At 47.2% G+C, this 17,085-nt stretch overlaps 1 protein-coding gene across 4 annotated transcripts in view; it reads right to left on the reverse strand.

Moving 5' to 3' along the window:
* The window catches only part of LOC138964883 (muscle calcium channel subunit alpha-1-like), a 123,759-nt gene that overhangs the window by 28,049 nt on the left and 78,625 nt on the right, over window positions 1–17,085 (reverse strand). For 3 of the 4 annotated variants that reach the window (XM_070336949.1, XM_070336948.1, XM_070336947.1), the window contains exons 34-36: window positions 9,082–9,407; window positions 7,845–8,135; window positions 4,201–4,387 (exon numbers count right to left, since the gene is read on the reverse strand). In XM_070336949.1, coding sequence (XP_070193050.1) covers window positions 4,201–4,387; window positions 7,845–8,135; window positions 9,082–9,407 — 804 coding nt within the window. The remainder of the gene's footprint in view (window positions 1–4,200; window positions 4,388–7,844; window positions 8,136–9,081; window positions 9,408–17,085) is intronic. The other variant, XM_070336950.1, reaches the window with a different exon arrangement.

Below are 17,085 nucleotides of genomic sequence, written 5' to 3' on the forward strand. Positions count from 1 at the left end.
ACACTTTTTTTTTGGTTTTATTTTTTTTGGGGGGGGGGGGGGGGGGGGGGGGGGGGGGGATGAATGCACAAAATCAAAAACCTCAATACTTGAAGGTGTTTGGTTGCATCACTCTTGCTAGGGGGGTCTACAAAAACAAGTGGTAAACAAATTTCAAGAAGGGTTTTAGAAGCAGCTTAAAGTTAAACAAAAACTTAAAATTGGAGATGCACATAATTAACAATATTTGTAAACTTGAAGGTATTTGATTTTATCACCTAGTTTTGTCTTTGTTTGTTTGTTCGTTCATGGGCTGAAACTCCCACGGCTTTTACGTGTATGACCGTTTTTACCCCGCCATTTAGGCAGCCATACGCCGCTTTCGGAGGAAGCATGCTGGGTATTTTGTGTTTCTATAACCCACCGAACTCTGACATGGATTACAGGATCTTTTTCGTGCGCACTTGGTCTTGTTCTTGCGTGTACACACGGGGGTGTTCGGACACCGAGGAGAGTCTGCACACAAAGTTGACTCTGAGAAATAAATCTCTCGCCGAACGTGGGGACGAACTCACGCTGACAGCGGCCAACTGGATACAAATCCAGCGCGCTACCGACTGAGCTACATCCCCGCCCTTGTCTTTGTTTAAAACAAATGTTTACTGCATTAAAGGAAAATCGCCATGCAAACAAAGCAAACACAGAAAATAACAGTCACCTCCCTTGTACTACACATATTTACTTGTAGCTTATGATTTTATCATGGCAGGTGGTATATTCTCAAATGATTGTTGAACCATAGCTTGAACCAAATGAGAAACAAGTTTCAAGTCAGTTTGTTTCAATTAAACACCTTCAAAAGGGCGAACTGCTCAGGTTATAAAAGAAGAAGGTTTAGACAAAAACAGAAACCGCCAGAGTTATATCCCTTGCTAATTCTATACACAGTCTTCTTTTTTTCTTTATTTGGTGTTTAACGTCGTTTTCAACCGTTCAAGGTTATATCGCGACGGGGAAAGGGGGGGAGATGGGATAGAGCCACTTGTTAATTGTTTCTTGTTCACAAAAGCACTAATCAAAAAATTGCTCCAGGGGCTTGCAACGTAGTACAATATATTACCTTACTGGGAGAATGCAAGTTTCCAGTACAAAGGACTTAACATTTCTTACATACTGCTTGACTAAAATCTGTACAAACATTGACTATATTCTATACAAGAAACACTTAACAAGGGTAAAAGGAGAAACAGAATCCGTTAGTCGCCTCTTACGACATGCTGGGGAGCATCGGGTAAATTCTTCCCCCTTACCCGCGGGGGGTACACAGTCTTCTGATGCTGCTTTTCAATTCATCATTTCAAGAGTTATATTCTAAAATTATTGTTGAATCATAGCTTGAATTAAAAGAGAAATATGTTTAAATTAAGTGTGTTTTACTTGCAAACTTTCTAAAGGACTCAATGTATCAGAAGGTAAATGGCTCACAGATCAGGAATGCAAAATGTTTTTTCTACCACACCACTGAAGGTCTCTGAATCCATGCAAGAGGGGTATATAAAGTTGTGGGTGAGCAGAGTTTTCAAATAGATAGCAACTAAAGATGCCACATTTGCCGGGATGACATGTCATTGCTGCTCAGTGAGAGCGGAGTGTAAACAGCAGCATTTCCGTCAGGGACGGAAGAAATCCCACCCCTGCTGACGAGAACATTTTGCGTTTTAAGCATTTTTAACCTTTAGCACGCCAGCGTCGATTTTCGTCGCCCAGCCATTTCCCCCCCCCTCCTTTGCCAGCCAGCGGCGATTTGCGTCGCCAGCACAAGGCTTGTTCGTATGACCAACTTCTCGTTCGTATTTGCATACGAGAATAACGGTATTTTTAACGGCACTTGAGCCAAAGCGAGGCTCACTTCCTTCCGTTATCTCGTAGTGTCGTCTGCGCTGCATTTGAGTCGGTTTCGTCGAAGTTTTCTGCTTTTGTTTTTGCATCGATAAAGTACTTTAGCGCTTCGACAAGCAAGATGGAGGATGATGAGTTTGAAACTTTCTTTTGAGTTGTTTCTTGACAACAAATCGTATGCTGAATTGGAACGAATTACCGAGGAAGATCTTCGCAATGAACTGTGTATCGCGGTGAAAACAAGAAGGGCAAAGCCCATACGACTCACATGCTTTACACATTTTTCCTACCAAAATACATGTGACCTTGACCCAAGGTCAAGGTCATCCAAGGTCATGTAACACAAAGCTGTTAATTCAAGACATAGGAAGTACAATGGTGCTTATTGGCTCTTTCTACCATGAGATATGGTCACTTTTAGTGGTTCACTACCTTAGTTTGGTCACATTTCATAAGGGTCAAAGTGACCTTGACCTTGATCATATGTGACCAAATGTGTCTCATGATGAAAGCATAACATGTGCCCCACATATTTTTTAAGTTTGAAACAGTTATCTTCCATAGTTCAGGGTCAAGGTCACTTCAAAATATGTATACAATCCAACTTTGAAGAGCTCCTGTGACCTTGACCTTGAAGCAAGGTAAACCAAACTGGTATCAAAAGATGGGGCTTACTTTGCCCTATATATCATATATAGGTGAGGTATTGAATCTCAAAAACTTCAGAGAAAATGGGAAAAATGTGAAAAATAGCTGTTTTTTAGGCAACATTTATGGCCCCTGCGACCTTGACCTTGAAGCAAGGTCAAGATGCTATGTATGTTTTTTGGGGCCTTGTCATCATACACCATCTTGCCAAATTTGGTACTGATAGACTGAATAGTGTCCAAGAAATATCCAACGTTAAAGTTTTCCGGACGGACGGACGGACGGACGGACGGACGTCCGGACGGACGGACGGACGACTCGGGTGAGTACATAGACTCACTTTTGCTTCGCATGTGAGTCAAAAATGACAGTTCGTCAAGTGACAGTGACGGTTACGAAACGGAATTTACAAAAGTGCAGATGGATACAAACAGTGGCTGGTCCAGTTTAGTGAAATGAGAGGACCAGCAAACATTACCGATAATCTGACTGCGTAGCAAATGCTTGACTTGCTTGTCGAAGAAACACTGCGTAGAAACTGACTCAAATTCAGCGCAAAGCAAGCCAGTGACAAGACGTAAAAAGTTTGCGTGTTCGGAAATGGCGACCTGTGGATCTGGTGCAGATCAAAGCTTTTCTCTGCTTGTTGTTGCCAACCGAACTATTAAAAAGATCGTCCCATGACATGCACTGGCCCACAAATATATTTATTTAGATACCAGGATCAGGAAGTTGGATGGTCAACATGATTACCTGGTCAAAGGAGTTTCACCAGACATAGACGGGTTAGTTTCACAAAATTTCACGGACTAGCCAACACAACCCCTTTTCATTTTGTATTTGTATTTATGCTAAGAAAATAAATGATGCATGCAAACAAAACTATTTTAATGTTAAATATAACCCCATCACAACCACAACGTTTCATGCTTATTAGTGCATTTTCAAAGAAGTTGTAAGTGTTGAAAGTTAGTGGGTGTTGTTCTTACGCAAGGTAAGCAAAATAATGTGGCTACAGGGGAAGTAATGCTGGCTGGAATCTGGAGTGCTAAAGGTGAAGGGCACATGGAGGCTCTTTTCTTACACATTTAGGTGTCTCATTCCCAGGCCTACTCCATAAATTGTACAATACAGGCCAACAATATTGTGGTACCTGCAATGTAAGGTCCCTCCTATATGAGGACTTCTCCAAATAAAGAACACCTTCAGTTGTCCTTTTTGTCTATTATGGTTGACCAAAGTATACCTGTCATGACAAGTCACCTGCACTGCAGTGACACTGTTAGCTGGTCCTTCCAGTCCAGGTACCACTGTATATAGCTAAACTGAAAAGGGTTAGCACTTCTCAATGTACAAAACACAAAGGGTTGGCATCTAGAAGTTTACATTTTCCGTAGGCAACTTAATCCTTCCAGTGGTTGTCGTGACCAATGTCACAGCATGGGACATATACAGTCAGCTGATTGTCACACCATGATAACGTACAGGGTGAGCTTGTTCAGACCTTTCAGGTTTTGGACCCCACAGAAACCTATACATCTAATGATAACATGAACTATGGCCGTATTAATTGACCAGTGGGAGTGTGATATGTATTAGGAATGGCAAGAGGGTGAGTGCATGCAAAGACAAAACAACAACAATCTGCAGGAAGGTAGGCAGGTGGAGGTGTACCTGGTTTACCTGACTCTGTGTCAGACGCAGAGGCTGACCCACTTTCCGCATCAGCGGGTTCTCGTCAGATGACTGCTTGCCGATGCAGGCCAGCTTGAAGGAGTGGCCGCGACGACTCAGCTTGCGGGCCGGGGGCGGGGTGGGAGGGGTGCGCTCTCGCTCAAAGTCGCTGTCCTCTTGTGGGAGGCTGTTGACAAAGGACCGAAAAATACTGTACTCACGTGTTAACAAAGACGATACAAATCACAATATCTCGACATGTATTTCTCTCTCTCTCGACTGTATACAGAGATAAGAACAGCCTCGCTTTCACCTAGATCCTGCCTAAAAACAATGTTCAGACCTCATGTTCAGACTCAGCGTAATGATTCCAAAAGGGCTACTTTTAAGCGGTCAAGTTCAGTCGTCCGCATACTCGAAAGTGAACAAAAAAAGATGAATAGGGGAACGGCCCCCAGATATGGGGGCCAGCTGCGAATATAGAATAAGCAGTCCCGGACCAACTAGCGGTGTCTCTATCAGGACGGGGAGGGTTGGCAGATGGCACTGACTACCCTATAAATGCCCTACGTGTCCGATGACGGTTACACCATGCGGGTAAGAGCCACATTAAAAGCTCTAGCCCCGGGGTGGGACCCCCGGTAAGAAATCCCCCATGTGTTCCCAGGGTTGGTCCTTTGTCGCTGCCCTACACGCCACCAGGCGTGAAAGGCAGTAAGTAAGTAAGTAGTTCCCAGGGTTAGGTTTTTGAGCCAGGAACTAAGGGCGGGGTAACCCCGAAAGAAACCTAAGGGCTGAAGTCGGAGGATCTGGGCCAACAGGCGCACCTTAACCAATCACAGATCCACGCAAAAACGCAAAATGACAGCGAACGACAAGAAGAAAAGACGACATTCTATTCTCTTACGTCACTATTCTTGGTTTACTGTACCATTCGGCGGCTTTGCTACGAGTATGCCATAGTCTTGGTTGGCCGAGACCTTGAGGTGGAATGCGAGTGATTAGGTTTGTTGATTTTGCTCGGAGAAGTGGTGCGTGTTCAAGCAAGTTTCTTTCTTTTTTGAAAACAAAAACCCTAAGACCAGTGAATGTCGAGATATATATGTTAATTGGATCTGATCCAATCAACGTATAATATTCGATGTTTTGACCCTAGGCTGTTGACAAAGGATCGAGTGCTCAGTGATTTACTATAGGCACTAGCAGTACTTTAACCGTAACAATTACATCTTTCAATTCATTGCTTTATAGATAACTGCTCTGTATATAGTACAAATTTTAAGGGCAGGTGGGCCAGTGCAAAATTGACCAAATCGTTCAAAACACTGTTTTGGGTATTTTAGCAGATTATGTTTCCATAACATACCTATCATCCATGTGTGTCGGTGTTTTTGTCAAAAGTGTCCTATTTATCTGTCAATAAAGACAAAATGTGAACATGTGTGGCATTGATTGTCTTCTGTAGTCGATATTCCCCCGCCAAAAAATGTCTCATTTCAAAGGCTAGTTACGGCTTTGTCCTCAGCAAAACAGTGCATTCACGACATACGAAACTGCGCAGCAGCTCTTGACCTATAACATGACATCGGTGTTTTGATGAATGTTCCATTCACTCAGCCACTTGTCCGTTGCAAAGGCAGCAATCGTAATCGAACGGAAATGTCCTTATTTGGAAGGTACTCGACATCCATTGGTTCGTGTCATAAACCGAAATCGGGAACCAGTTTACTTTGTGAGTGCGCATGCTCAGCTTACGAATTTTGCATACGGAAACTACCGAAGAGACTCTCGGCCATGACGGGAACACCCGAAGTTCACTCGGTTTTACAACATCCTGGTTACACATCAAACGATCGGTGACAACCGAAAGCGAATTTTTCCTTGAGAAACAACCTTTGATACGATAACAATGGCTCGAAATAAGAAAGAGGACAACGTCTTTATTAGTTCGGTTAGCAACAACAAGTAGTTCCGCTGGCACTAGGCCAAAGTTTGGATTCTGTCGGTGTTTCCGATACAGAGGAAAGCTTTGATCTCCACGCAGATCCACAGGTCGCCATTTCCGAACACGCCATGCAGCAGACTTTTTACGTCTCGGCACTGGCTTGCTTTGCGCTGAATTTGAGTCAGTTTCTGTGCAGTATCTCCTCGACAAGCAAGTTGAGCATTTGCTACGCAAAAAAACAAAAACAGGAGAAAGTATCCAACATCAGTCAGATTATCGGTAATGTTTGCTGGGCCTGCCATTTCCCGAACGAAACTGGATCAGCAACTGTTTGTATCAATCTGCGCTTTCGTAAATTCCGTCACTGTCTTGACGAACTGTGTCATTTTCTTCACCGCGATACACAGTTCATTGCGAAGAGCTTCCTCAGTAAATCGTTCAGATTCCACGTACGATTTGTTGTCAAAAAACAACTCAAACGAAAGTTTCAAACTCATCATCCTCCATCTTGCTTGTCGAAGCACCAAAGTACTGTATCGATGTAAAAACAAAAGCAGAAAACTTCGAGGAAACAACAAATCGACGAGATAACGGAAGGAAATAAGTCTCGTTCTGGCTCAAGTAAGTTACCGTTAAAAATACCGTTATTCTCGCATGCAAATACAAACGAGAATCGGGTCATTGATACACGTTTAGCGCTGGGGCAGTATCCCCATGCTGGTTGACAGAGGGAAAGAAAGGATGGACGCATAAATTCTCTGCTGGCGTGCTAAAGGCTAAGTAGTTTGCAATTCAAATAAACTAAGCTGTTCATTCATAACACAGTTTTGTCCTTGTGTGTCTGTTTCAATAGTGTTTCTGTGGTGTTCAATCTTCAATGTCGTTTTTCTCAGTTCAGCCATTTTGTCTACGGTTACGTCTTGGGTTACGCGATTTCTCTGGCTGTAATTTAGCTAGAGCAATATTTTCTTTTGTAGTTTGTGCAGAATATAACATTCTGGGGGATTACGAAGGGATTTTGCTGAAATTTTATTATAGTCATATCCAGATTATTTCAAAAAATAATTTCGCAAGCGTTACCCTAAAGTTTGACAGTTGTAACAAAGAAGTGTTCCTAACTCCAAATATAAATATAATAAACAAGATCTGCTTCGTAATCCCCTAGAGCATACCCAGAAGGATAAAATAAAACAATAATTAGAAGTGTGACAATCACATCTGATGAAAATCCGTGTATCTCCTGTACTCCACTTTTGTCTGTATTTTGACTGTTTTTGTCGCGTAAAACAAAAACCAGCAACCGAAAATACAAAAAATGACTATTGTTTGTCATCATTTGTTCATTTCTTTCATAACATAACATTTAGACACAATAAAACATTGAAAATTAAAAAAAAGGTAGTGCACTGGCCCACCTCCCCTTAATCCAGAAACAGAGAACTGAAGACTTGAGCACTGAAAATCACCGTCCATGTTCATAATATACACAAGAGCCGTAAAAAAAAAAAAGGAAAGAAAAAGAATTGAACATTTTATTAACCAAAGGCAAAAGCTGACCTGATAACATTGTGTGTGTCGCCTTTATTGAAAGTAATTGTGCACACGAGGCAATACCTGCCGAATACAACGCCCCCCAAACTATCTGGCAATACAGTGGATCATTCAAACTCTTTCTTGCAAAGCAGAAGTTTTGGCTCACTCTCTGTAGACGTAGATGCTCTTCTTGCCCTGGTCCTGAGGACCGGGGTGGACCAGGCTGTTTGGAATGATGGGGGAGGTGGGGGTCTGGGGGGAGGGTGCCACCGAGGAGTGGCTCCACACTTCCTCCAGCTCGTCACCCTCCTCCATCTCCTGCCCTTCCTCTACCTCCTCCTCTTCCTCCTCCTCTTCCTCCTCCTCTGCTTCCTCCTCTGCTTCCTCTTGGTTGACCTCCGTCTCCGGGGCTAAGTGGAAGGCTGGACGCTCCTCCTCCTCTCCCCGAGATCTTTCACTGTTAGGACACGACACAAAACACTATATTTATAACAGGGCAACATTTCACACATGGGAACGACTGATGCCGACGGGGAAAAAAAGTCAGATTTCTAATAAACAAGAAGGGCAAAGCCCATACGACTCACATGCTTGACCTTTACCTTTACATGACCTTGACCTTCAGCTAAACCTAGCAATGACATCATACACTAAGAACTGCTTTACACATTTTTCCTACCAAAATACATGTGACCTTGACCCCAAGGTCATCCAAGGTCATGCAACACAAAGCTGTTAATTCAAGACATAGGAAGTACAATGGTGCTTATTGGCTCTTTCTACCATGAGATATGGTCACTTTTAGTGGTTCACTACCTTATTTTGGTCACATTTCATAAGGGTCAAAGTGACCTTGACCGTGATCATATGTGACCAAATGTGTCTCATGATGAAAGCATAACATGTGCCCCACATAATTTTTAAGTTTGAAACAGTTATCTTCCATAGTTCAGGGTCAAGGTCACTTCAAAATATGTATACAATCCAACTTTGAAGAGCTCCTGTGACCTTGACCTTGAAGCAAGGTAAACCAAACTGGTATCAAAAGATGGGGCTTACTTTGCCCTATATATCATATATGGGTGAGGTATTCAATCTCAAAAACTTCAGAGAAAATGGGAAAAATGTGAAAAATAGCTGTTTTTTAGACATTTATGGCCCCTGCGACCTTGACCTTGAAGCAAGGTCAAGATGCTATGTATGTTTTTTGGGGCCTTGTCATCATACACCATCTTGCCAAATTTGGTACTGATAGACTGAATAGTGTCCAAGAAATATCCAACGTTAAAGTTTTCCGGACGGACGGACGGACGGACGGAAGACTCGGGTGAGTACATAGACTCACTTTTGCTTCGCATGTGAGTCAAAAACCTTGCCTGGGCTTATATTAGATAAATACTCACCTAGTGCGGCTATGACGGCGAGAGGTGTCGGCAAGAGGCAGGGCGAGGGAGGGCCTGGGGGAGGGGTTGGGGGAGGGGGTGTGGCCTGGCTTGTCCCCGGCCACCAGATGGTTGCAGGACGCAGCGTTACCCCCGACACTGCCGTTGACCGCCTGGCCCTGAAGCAGCTTGGCGGTGGCAGAGCTGATGGAGCTGATGGGGTTGAAGCCCTTCTGCTTGTCGGGCGTGGAGTTGCCGTACATGGACTGCGTGCGGTTGAGGAAGGGGATGATGGGACGTACGCCGGCCAGAGTGCTGACCACGCTGCCGAACAGGGTGTGGTTGCGCTGTTGGGGGGAAGGGGGAGAGACGCAAAGCTACAATCGTTAATATCATCATTAGGTCAATCGTTAATATAATTAAAAAGCTTAACAGTAATCAATGCTATGGTCTATACCTACCTTTTAGTGCTATTTTGCCTAATAAAACAAGAAATTCCTTCGAGGTAGGAAAAACACCCCCGTTGGTCAAAGGGAAATAACCATTCTCACTGCACCCATTCTCACTGCCACCAACTGAGAAGGTTATTTCCCTTTGACCATGAATATGTTTCTCTCTAAGTCCTTGTAGAATCTTAATCCACCAATAACTCCCTAACCGTGTGTTTGACTGGTCCCAATTTTTGTAAGGACCGTCTCAGGAATGTATAGAACCTGTTCACCAAGTTTGGTGACGATCGGTCCGTTCATTCTTGAGATCTATATGCGAACACAAACACACAAACACACAAACACATCGAGCGAAACCTATACACACCCCTATACCGGGGGTGTAATTAGGCATGAGTTTTAAATTGAGAAAATGTAATTGATGTCGCTTTGAGCTGTGGAGAAGCACTATATAAATGTTCCATTATTATTATTATGTCGTCATGGAATTTTGGCATAACTTGATTCTTAAGGCGGAGTCACACCAAGACAACGCACGGCCAGCGCACTGAAAATGAATCAAAAATGGAAAATAATGATCAAGGCGTCGTTGTGTGCCCGCGGTTTTGTAGAAGATAGCGAGTTGACAACGAATGCACAGCGTATACAGAGCGCATACAGAGCGCACATCCAACGAATGCATAGCGAGTTGCTAGCACGCAGAACGAATGCACAACCAGCCAACGGCAGCGGTCACGTGACTCGGCGGCTTGTCTTGCTTGCTGTCATTTCAAAGTAGAGCAGCGACGAGTGAACAACTGAGCTGTTCAAGATGCCACCCAAGAAAAAGAATCCGACGTCCCCGAACCCCGAGGGTTTGAGGAGAAGTCATGAGGATGTTGCGAGCGGGACCCGTTTATATACCCCATGGCGTGACGCTGCGTACATGCCAAGTACACGCTAGGAACGCGCTAGAAGAAAGCTGAGCGCGCTAGAGACTCGTTAAGCACTCGTTCTGCACGCTACATGGTCGCTGGGCATGCGTTAGAAGCACGCTAGGTGTGCGCTAGGTGTTCGCTAGACTTCAGCCGACGAACGTACACCGTATACCCAGCGTGCGCGCGCGTGTGTCTGGCGTTGGTCTAGCGCACTCTGCGCGTGTCTGGCGTCCTGCTGGCGTGTACATTCACGCGTCGAACTCCGCGCACATTTTTTTGCATGCTCAAAAAATCCCAACGCACACAGCGAATGACAACGAATGCGTAGCGTTGGTCTAGCGCGCTCGACGAACGAGTAACGCATACTGACGCACACCCAGCGAACGACAACGCACTGGCCAAAATCGAAAATTTTTATCTAAATTTTGATTTGATTAATATACTTACCCGAATCACATGATTTGCATTGACCCACTTCGATGCTTAGGTTATGATAAAAGCTACCCCGTCTAGGTATAAGGGGAGCAACCCCAACTAAAAAAGTGACTGCACCAGCATGACTGGCACCCTGGGTTACGTCCCATGCAGCACACTACGTCATCAATGGTGCTGGTCACGTGATACCCCTTCAATCGACTAATAGAATATCAAAAAGATCGAGCGGGGCAGGCGGGAGGGAATTACTTATGTGATTCGGGTAAGTATATTAATCAAATCAAAATTTAGATAAAAATTTTCGATTATAATTACATATTCTTACGCCGAATCACATGATTTGCAGATAACTTCAACCAGGCGGTGGGTAAGATCAAAGAAGATCAAACTCACTCTTAAATTCTGGAGAGGCATTGTCCCGTTGCCACCAAAGCAGGAAGGGACCTAGATCCATCGTTACAGATAGATCCATACTGCCAGAAGGCAGCAATGTCTCCCTATGAAACTGATAAAGACAAAAGCCGAGCACCAGTAAGCTGTGTGCAGGACATCATCCAACCTCCCAGACCGTAAAACGGCCGAGGAGGAGGCCCAGGCCCTGGAAAAAGAGCTCGGGCTGAGCCTGGGGGAAAGATAGCCGATAGCTACGCCAAGCATCAGAGAGCCCGTAAGCTGTGCTCAGCACTTCTTCCCATCTCCTGAACCATAAAAAACAGCCCAGAAAGGGGCTCAAGTCTTGAATAACCCGAGCCGAGTAGAGGGACAGACAAGCTGCCCCCCCCCCCCCTTACTCTTGGAAGGAAATGCCAAAAACCCTGGAAACGACTAAGCGTAAGGTTGACCGATCATAAATGAAAAGCACCAACCTTCCCCAGGACCGTAAAACAATCATGCCAAAGTTAAAAGCCTTGGCATGGAGAGAGGCCCGAAAGGCCGGAGAGATAACGGTCAGCTCCAGAGAGGAGTGACCTGTTTCCGAGAAAGAGAGAGAGACGTCTGGGTACAAAAAACCAGAGTCAAACTCAAAGAAAAAATCTCAGAAGAGACGGTCACCAGAAGTCCACTACCAGTCCATGCAGAAGCATAGAGGGAGGTAAACAGAGGAAGAAGCGGCCTACGAAAAGTGTAAGCCGCCAGCAGGGCGGAGATCGCGGTGGCCAAAGCCTGATGTGACCGGTGACTCTAACCGAAATGACTAAAGTCAGAGTGTTCACAAAGCAGTCTGCTTGTAGGTAAATGAAAGAAAATCAAAAACCCAAAACAGAAACGAGACTGGAAAGGAAAAACAGAAAACCGTGAAGCTAACCAGCCTTAAGAAGAAGAGCCCGAAGTAAATATCGCGGCCGACCGAGCCCAGAAAATTCCTGAGTCTGGCTGAAAAACCAAACACGTCTGATACCTCAGAACCGAGAATCAGACACGGAACACAAAAGGCAAGAGTCCGTAATAGTTGCAAGTGGTAGAGGGGTGACCGTAACAGGCAACCCAACCCCACCGGAAGTCGACCCGACTCGCCTCATGGCAGGATGAGGGAGAAGAGGAAGACACAAATTCTAGAGACACGGAGACCGTAGTCGCCCATGCCAGGCAGGAGACTATTACACGGGCTAAGGCTGAGAGCCGTAACGCCCGTAGACCTGCCATCAAAGATGCTGGGCTGAAAGCCCGCACCAAGAAACCAGGAAATTAACTAGACCTCTACCGAAAGGGGAGGGTTAGCCAATAAAGCTGAGAAAAGTGATAGGCCACAAGAATGACCCCTCACCATGCATTGCTAAAACCAATGCAAACTCAGTAAAATCTGAATGTAACTTCCGAGGCCAACTCAAGTAAACCTTAAGTTTGGACGAAACACCAGAACAAGTCCGATCGCTAGAGAAAGACAGAGTCAAAACCGGCGAAAGACCCACTAGGACCGAGTCCAAAAGAGCAAACAACAACCAACACCACCAACGGATGAAATGGCTGTTGCACCAGCCGAGGCTAAAAAACCCGGAAGCCCTAATGCCGGCTGTTGTTCCCTAAAAACACCGACTAAGACGTCTGTGAAAGGAAGAACCCCTCCGGATAAACCTGAGCTGAGGACTTAGCCTGAACAAGCTGAGTCTGCTTAGGTAGAGCCCGTTTTGCTGCTTCAAAGCTTGAAGAGCAAAAGAAGAGACCTGAAGGTCCCTACAAATCTTTATTTCCTTGGAGGCCAGGAGGCCTTAGAGGCCCGGAGACCTTAGAGGCCCGGAGGCCTTAGAGGCCCGGAGGCCTTGGAGGCCAGGGGGCCTTGGAGGCCAGGAGGCCTTGGAGGCCAGGAGGCCTTAGAGGCCAGGAGGCCTTGGAAGCCAGGAGACCTTAGAGGCCAGGAGGCCTTAGAGGCCAGGAGGCCTTAGAGGCCAGGAGGCCTTGGAGGCCAGGAGGCCTTGGAGACCAGGAGGCCTTGGAGGCCAGGAGGCCTTGGAAGCCAGGAGACCTTAGAGGCCAGGAGTCCTTAAAGGCCAGGAGTCCTTAAAGGCCAGGAGGCCTTGGAGACCCGGAGGCCTTGGAGGCCTAAGAGGCCCGGAGGCCTAAGAGGCCCGGAGGCCTAGGAAGCCAGGAGACCTTAGAGGCCAGGAGGCCTTAGAGGTCAGGAGGCCTTGGAGACCAGGAGGCCTTGGAGGCCTTAGAGGCCAGGTGGCCTTGGGGGCCAGGAGGCCTTAGAGGCCAGGAGGCTTCAGAGGCCAGGAGGCCAGGAGGACTTGAAGGCCAGGAGGCCTTAGAGGCCAGGAGGCCGAAGAGAGACCCATCCACCAAGGGTGAAGAACTAAGGGTGTCTCTCATTGATTCCTCACAGACTAGGAATGGGCGAGGAACAAGTCCCGTCTGAACATGACCGTATGGGCATTGTGCAGAGAGGAAGGCCTTCTCTGTTCTAAATTCGCCCTAGCAAAGGTGGAGAAAGCATCCCCTGCGTCCTGCTCTTTACTGAGTGTAAAGGGCGCCAAGGACTCCGTAAAGGAGTGTCTCCAAAATGGAAGCAAGTTCCAAAAGCTGTCTGCCCACTTCCTCAGAGGGGAAGAGAGTCTGCTCAGAGAGCAGGGGACTCGAAACGTTCCCCAAAGAAGAAGTTCCGGCGTGACCGGCAAAGGTGCACGCCGAGGGGCAAAAGACGACAGCAAATTCCGGGACATCTTGGGCAAAGGCAACTTCCTCTAAGCCGCTAATGTCCCGAAGCTGGGAAGGCCGGAGCCTGAAGCCCCTTTCCTGCAAGTCAACGGCCAAACTTCACCCCTGACTAAGAGGAGGATGAGAGGCGTCGAAGACCAAAGGCACAGGAAGTGAGAAGAACGGCAGAACCCACTACCGAAGTGTGTGGTAGCTGCTAATCCGCCTGAGGCAGGGAGCCTGCAAGCCCAAAGGGCACTGCTGACGAAAAAACCAGACTCAAACCAGATGGGACCATAGCAGGTCCACTATCCAGTGAGCCCCCACTTCCGGCCGGAGCCAGAAGCGCAGAGGTCGCGTACGATCGCCGACATAAGGCAAGGTTCAAACCGAACGTGACCGTAGTCTGTGCACTAACCAGTGAACCTACGCTTCCAGCCGGAACCAGACGCACAGCTGTCGCGGACGACTGCTGAAGTAGGGCAAGCTCGAACCAGAAGTGACAGCAGCCTGTGCACTAACCGGTGAGCTCACGCTTCCGTCCGCAGCCAGAAGCGTAGAGGTCGCGTACGACCACCGCCGTAAGGCAAGGTTCGAACTGAACGTGCCAGTAGCCTGTGCACTAACCAGTGAACCAATACTTCCAGCCGGAACTGGAAGCACAGCCGTCGCGTACGACTGCTGCCGTAGGGCAAGGCTCGAAACCGGACGTGACAGCAATCTGTACACTAACCAGTGAACCTACGCTCCCGGCCGTAACCGGAAGCGGCGCCGTCGCGGACGACTGCTGAAGTAGGTAAAGGCTCGAACCAGAAGTGACAGCAACCTGAGCACTAACCAGTGAACCTACACTTCCGGCCGGAACCGGAAGCCCAGCTGACGCTGACGACTGCTGACGTAGGGTAAGGCCCAAACCGGACGTGACAGCAGCCTGTGCACTACCGGTGAACCTACAATTCCGGCCGGAACCGGAAGCGCAGCTGCCGCGGACGACTGCTGACATAAGGCAAGGCTCAAACCGGACGTGAACGTAGTCCGAACACTAGCCAGTGAGCCTTTTACTTCCGGCCTGAGCCGGAAGCAGCTGTCGCTGACGACTGCTGACGTAAGATGTGGGACGCACCGGACGTGGCAGCAGGCTGCGCACGAGCGGAAGAACCACTGCTTCCGGCCAGAGCCGGAAGAACAGCTGCCGGAACTGACTGCTGTGGTAAGATGTGGGACGCACCGGACGTGACAGCAAGCTGCGCACGAGCGGAAGAACCACTGCTTCCGGCCGTAGCCGGAAGCCCAGCTGTCGCGTACAACTGCTGGTGTAAGGCGGGGTTCGGTCCGGACGTGAACGCAAGTCGCTCACTAGACGGTGAACCCCTACTTCCTGCGAAAGCAGGAAGCCCAGCTGTCGGAACCGACTGCTGGAGTACGGAGAGGTTCTGACCCGACGTGAACGCAAGTCGCTCACTAGCAGGAGAACATCCGATTCCGGAAACCGGAAGTGCAACTGCCGTAAACGGCTGCTGCAGACACCAACCTTGTTGTGGCCGGATCCCCGGAGGGACATGCACTGTTGCGCTACCGCCAGCGGAAGGCAACAAATGCCGGCCAGGAAGAGGAGAAGAAGATCCCCACGGGACCGTCCAGAAACATCACGGTGGACAGCAGCCTGGTCCGGAGAAGACCCAGCGTCTGAAGGAGAGAACGTCGCCTAACCCCCAGGCGGGGGGCAGAGCTGACGACGAAGTCCGCCGCGGCAAACCTCGCGAACGAGGGAATCCATTTCTGGAAATAAGCAAAAGATAAGGGCAGACCCCAGAGCCCTAGACTCTGGAGCCGAAACAGACGTAAAACGACAGCCTTAGAGGCCAAGACGGACGGCTGAGAGCCAGACGGCCAATCGTCCGTAACAGAAAAACGGCACAGAACAACGTAAAAATTGCCTAAAATTGTGCCAACATGAACAACAACGGAGTTCTTCAAAAGAAGAGGCTGCTGAGGGATAGAGCTTAGCAGGGCCCAAGCCCTAACCCTCGGCCTTAGCTCCCTCTAATTCTCATTAACGGCCATGTAAGCACCGAGAGAAAAATAAACAAACAACTGAAACTAGCAAAGTCCGAACGGACGCCAACCTTTCAGAAGCCAGCAAAGAGGGCAGCTAAAACCAGTTAGGAGCTACCAAAGGCAGCTAAACAACTAGCTATACGAAGAGTTAAGCGTCCGAGTACGGACGAAAAAATCAACATAACAACAACATGCTATAACTAAACATGGCGACCAAGGAGGAAGCCACAAGTCTGAAAATAATCAAGTCCGTACAGACACAAACATTTCAGAAGTAAGCAAGCAATAGAAAAGCACATGCGTAAAAGCTACCGACGGCAGCTACAAAGCAAGCTACAACAGCGTTAATAGACCGAACACGGACTAAAACAACAGAAGCCAGACAACGTGCTAATGCAAATGGCGACCGTGAGGAAGCCAAACAACTGCTGAAAACTTCAGAGTCCAACGGACATGTGAAATTCACAGCAGAAGCAATAAAACATACAAGAAAATATGAACGATCTCACCAGCTGCAAGCCAGCAAGAAGTAGACGGGGGCCGAGGCCAGTGGGTGCCGTAGACACAAAACAAGCCAGAGCAAAAGCAAACACAACCGTCACCCTTGAGTGATAGTAGTCGATTGAAGGGGTATCACGTGACCAGCACCATTGATGACGTAGTGTGCTGCATGGGACGTAACCCAGGGTGCCAGTCATGCTGGTGCAGTCACTTTTTTAGTTGGGGTTGCTCCCCTTATACCTAGACGGGGTAGCTTTTATCATAACCTAAGCATCGAAGTGGGTCAATGCAAATCATGTGATTCGGCGTAAGAATATGTAATTATAATCGCAATTTTTCGCGATATTTTCAGTGTGCCGGCCATGCGTCGTCTTGGTGTGACTCCGCCTTTAGTGATTTTGATGTTTTTGTGCTTTAGACTAAGTAAATCATTCTCCATGAGAAATGTTCTCTCAAATACGATTGACAATACATGACTTAACATTCTTTCATCTTACTATCCATACCAGGTACAAATATAAACCAGACCTGTT

Source organism: Littorina saxatilis, linkage group LG4 (assembly GCF_037325665.1).
Source record: "Littorina saxatilis isolate snail1 linkage group LG4, US_GU_Lsax_2.0, whole genome shotgun sequence".
In the NCBI taxonomy this organism is placed as follows: domain Eukaryota; kingdom Metazoa; phylum Mollusca; class Gastropoda; order Littorinimorpha; family Littorinidae; genus Littorina; species Littorina saxatilis.